Source organism: Peromyscus eremicus, chromosome 6 (assembly GCF_949786415.1).
Source record: "Peromyscus eremicus chromosome 6, PerEre_H2_v1, whole genome shotgun sequence".
NCBI classification, from domain to species: domain Eukaryota; kingdom Metazoa; phylum Chordata; class Mammalia; order Rodentia; family Cricetidae; genus Peromyscus; species Peromyscus eremicus.
The window spans coordinates 66,738,917-66,742,620 of NC_081421.1; the positions used below are offsets into that span (position 1 = coordinate 66,738,917).

At 42.6% G+C, this 3,704-nt stretch overlaps 1 protein-coding gene across 1 annotated transcript; it reads right to left on the reverse strand.

Annotated features, from left to right (window-relative positions):
• Positions 1-1,137: 1,137 nt before the first annotated feature.
• LOC131912562 (speckle-type POZ protein-like) lies at positions 1,138-2,217 on the reverse strand. Its single transcript, XM_059264867.1, has one exon. The coding sequence runs from the start codon at positions 2,215-2,217 to the stop codon at positions 1,138-1,140; it is 1,080 nt and encodes a 359-aa protein (XP_059120850.1).
• Between the last annotated feature and the right edge of the window lie 1,487 nt (positions 2,218-3,704).

A 3,704-nucleotide genomic window follows, 5' to 3' on the forward strand; every position in this document is an offset into this window, starting at 1 on the left:
GCTTAGGAATCAGGGTAATTGTAGCCTCATAGGAGTTTTGTAATGTTCCTTCTGTTTTTGTTGTGTGGAACAATTTAAAGAGTATTGGTATTAAGTTGGGAAAGTTTTCTTCTATGATCTTGTTGAATATATTTTCTGTGCCCTTGACTTGGTATTCTTCTCCTTCTTCTACCCCTATTATTCTTAGGTTTGTTCATTTCATGGTGTCCCAAATTTCTTCGACATTTTGGTTCATGACTTTGTTGGCTTTAGTGTTTTCTTTGACCACATTCCTCTCTTCCTTGAGGTTCACTGAGTTCCACTTAATATTTGGCTGTGGATGTCAGTATCAGCTCCCAAAAGCTGTTGGAGAAATCCCAGCTGATGTCCATTGGACTAGGTGTCAATCTCTGAGTGTAACAGAATTCAATAGGTATTGTCTCATTGATTGTGTGTGTGTGTGTGTGTGTGTGTGATTGAAGACACTGCACCAACTTCTACAGCTGAGCACAGCTGGATGGACTAAAATGGCCGCTTTCAAACAGAAACACCACTGGAATCCATAAGCTGATTTTACAATTTTTATTCATTTGATATTTTATTTGGGTATTTTATTTATTTGAGATGGATGTGCCCATGGAGAAAAGAGGAGGACTGAAGAAAAGGTCCTCTGCAAGAGCAGCAATTGCTTTTGCAAACTGAGTCATCTCCCCTGACCCAAACACTGAGTTTGTAGGAAAACTTTCTTCATTCTCTTTGCTTCTTTTGTAATCAGACATGAATGTTTGTTTTCTTCTTTCTGAGTCTTTGACCATATCTTCTGCTCAGTTCAATCCAGTTAGGTTTTTCCATAGAAACCCTGTTGTAATGTGCTTGGTGTCAGCAGTTAAAATGAATTTCAGATTCTAACTCCTTAGACAAAAATCAAACCAGTATAACAACAGGGTAGAGGATGTGTAGATTTACCAGAGTCCAAGACTCCCCCTCCCTCAACCTGACATTGACTCCTTTACATCTGTATAAAGCCTCAGCCACCATGCTGTTATACTCTAGTTTCACTGGAAATTTTCCACACATCCCATAGTCTCCCTAGGTATCATTGGTAACACCATGACTGCTACTTCTGGGAGACAAGTGTGGGAAAAGGTTTGCCAGGTCTTAGGATCGCTTCAAGCATTTAATAGGGTGATCCAAGAAAGGGCAGTGAGCAGGCATGGAACCATAAACTTCAACCACTAAGTGGGGATATAAGCCCACCATTGTCTTCCAGCCTGAGGTCTCAGAGACCTCAGAAGCATGAGCTGCAGTGAAATTCAGTGTCTGGGTTTTCAGCTGCCTTGAGCTGTGGAGGTCAGCCAGGAAGAGAGTGTGGGCAGCATTCTCCACACAGAGGTTTCTGAGGAGGGCATCCTCATACATGAACTTCAAATGCTCCAGACCATACTTATCAGCAGCTGCCAGTATAGCATCTGCCATGCTGTCCAGGTCTGGTGCTGTTCCTGTGTAAATGAAGTCCATCATTGCCTTGAAGACTTGTGGCTCCAGGTCAGGGATCTCAACGCGATTCTTTCTGCTCTCCTCCATGTCATGTTGAAACATGGCTCTGAAAACTGGAGAGCGAGCTGCTAAGATGGCCTTGTGAGCCCAGAATTCCTGGCCAGCTACCACTAGGCAGCAGTCTGTGAATTGGGAATTCTTCCACAGCTCTCCTAGCTCATCTGCCAATGTGCATCTGGGCACCAGAATTCCTGGCTTCTTGTTCTGGTCAGAGAGGCTCAAAGAGACCTGGGCCACACTCACCTTGCAGAAGAGGGTGAGCTGGTCATCTGGCAGGATCCAAAATGCATGGGACAAGAGAAAATCTCGAAGAATAAACTTTTTGTAACCCCAGTCCTGGCCTGGCATGAATCTAAAGGCTCTTGGGCTCTTTGTGACTTTGGTTTTCTCTCCTTCCGCACTTAAGATCCAGAACTGGAACTTTGCCCAAACATGACTCTTTGGACAGCTGAGCAACACTAGGTAAACTGACAGGTAATCTGCACTTTGTTCATCGACTCCATTCAGGTGTACTCTCAAACACCATTTGTCATTGGCTCCTATTGAGAAAGTTGGGCTTGTAATGCTTTGCAGCATTTCCTCAGCAATAAAAGGGAAGTTGCTGATGGTCCACCTGTAGGAGAATTCCTGATCGCTGATTTGTGTGTGGTCCCATCTCTGGGCTATCTCATCTCCTGCCATGTCTCCTGCAGGTCGTTTGAAGGTTCAACTGGATTGAAAATGAAGAACTAGCAAGTGTTTTCTCTTCTTCACCCTGTGAGATGCAATAACAGACAGGATTTAGATTTTTAGGGTTTTTTTTCTCATCTGTTCCCTCTTCTACGAGGCTGAAAACTTGGGTCTCTGATATTTTCTATCCAGATTTCAATGCTAATTTCAGAAAACACAGTCTAGGCTACTTGATACACTTACATTTCTCCATTATTTTCTAGATTGAATCTTAGGTCAATAGGTAAGTAGATTTGACAAATATACACAGCTTTTGAATAGTTTTGATCATTCATTCTATTAATTCATATAAAAAATGTTGTACTATGGTTCTCTAGAGGTAGAATATATGCAAGGAATCTCTCTATATATGATGAAAGGGGGTTTATTAGAATCAATTTGGGCTGCAGTCCTCTAACTCCCACATTACCTATGAAGGGAAAGATCAAGATTCCAGTACTTACTCAGTGCAGGACTTTGGATGTGTCTACTGGTCTTCAGTATATGCTGGTGTTCCAAATAATCTCTATTGCCTGGGGAGGGATGGACTTACTGCAAGGTGAGGGCAAGCAGGCAAATAGCAAGCGCTTCCTGATTCCTTGTCCTTTTATATGCTTCCAGCAGAGGGTGTGGCCCAATTTAGGGTGTGTCTTCCAACCTCAAAATCTGGATTAAAGGTGTGTGTCTTCAGGCCCTGAGATCCGGATTAGATGTTTGTTTCTTTTTACTTCCAAAGTCTGTCCTTGAAATGGATCTACCTACATCAAATGAAGCAAAACACTTCTCACTATTATGACCTCCATTTTAGGGTTTTAGTTAATTCCATGTCTGATTAAGTTGAGAACTAAGAATAGCCATCACAAGTGTATTTTGCTTACTGTGGTTCATCTCTATAAAATAAGGTATGGTGTCCATTCCTAGACAGCTGTTATTGACTCTTCTAGGGATTTTGCACCAATTCCTCCCATAAACATGATCCAGGAAGGGGTGATTTCCTTATCTGTCAGGGGTCTCAGTGTTCACAAGGTGGAGGGCAGGGTGGAAGTATTCATACATGGTGTGCAGGAAGCAGAGCCAGGCAGGAACTTCTGAAAGTGACTGTCTTCTTCTGCCGTTTATTCCATCCAGACTCATAGTCCCCAGGATAGCTCCACCAACTTTCATTGGTGGTCTTTCCCCTCCCCCTCAGATAATCCTCCTTGGAAACACTCTTCTATATCCACTTAAGGGTGTACTATGAGAAAATCTTTAGTGCTTGTCAATTCCATCCTCCTGACTGCTAAGATTCAGCTTCTCAATACCTCATAATTTTTATTCTCCACTGGTGAGTTCTGTCCTCTTTAAACTTTGAACTTGCAGGCTTACACTGTTGGGCCTTAAAAGTGAAACAGTATTGTGGTTACCCAAGGTTGCAGAACATACCTGCCATATATCAAAGAAGAGGCTTAGGGATGTTTCCC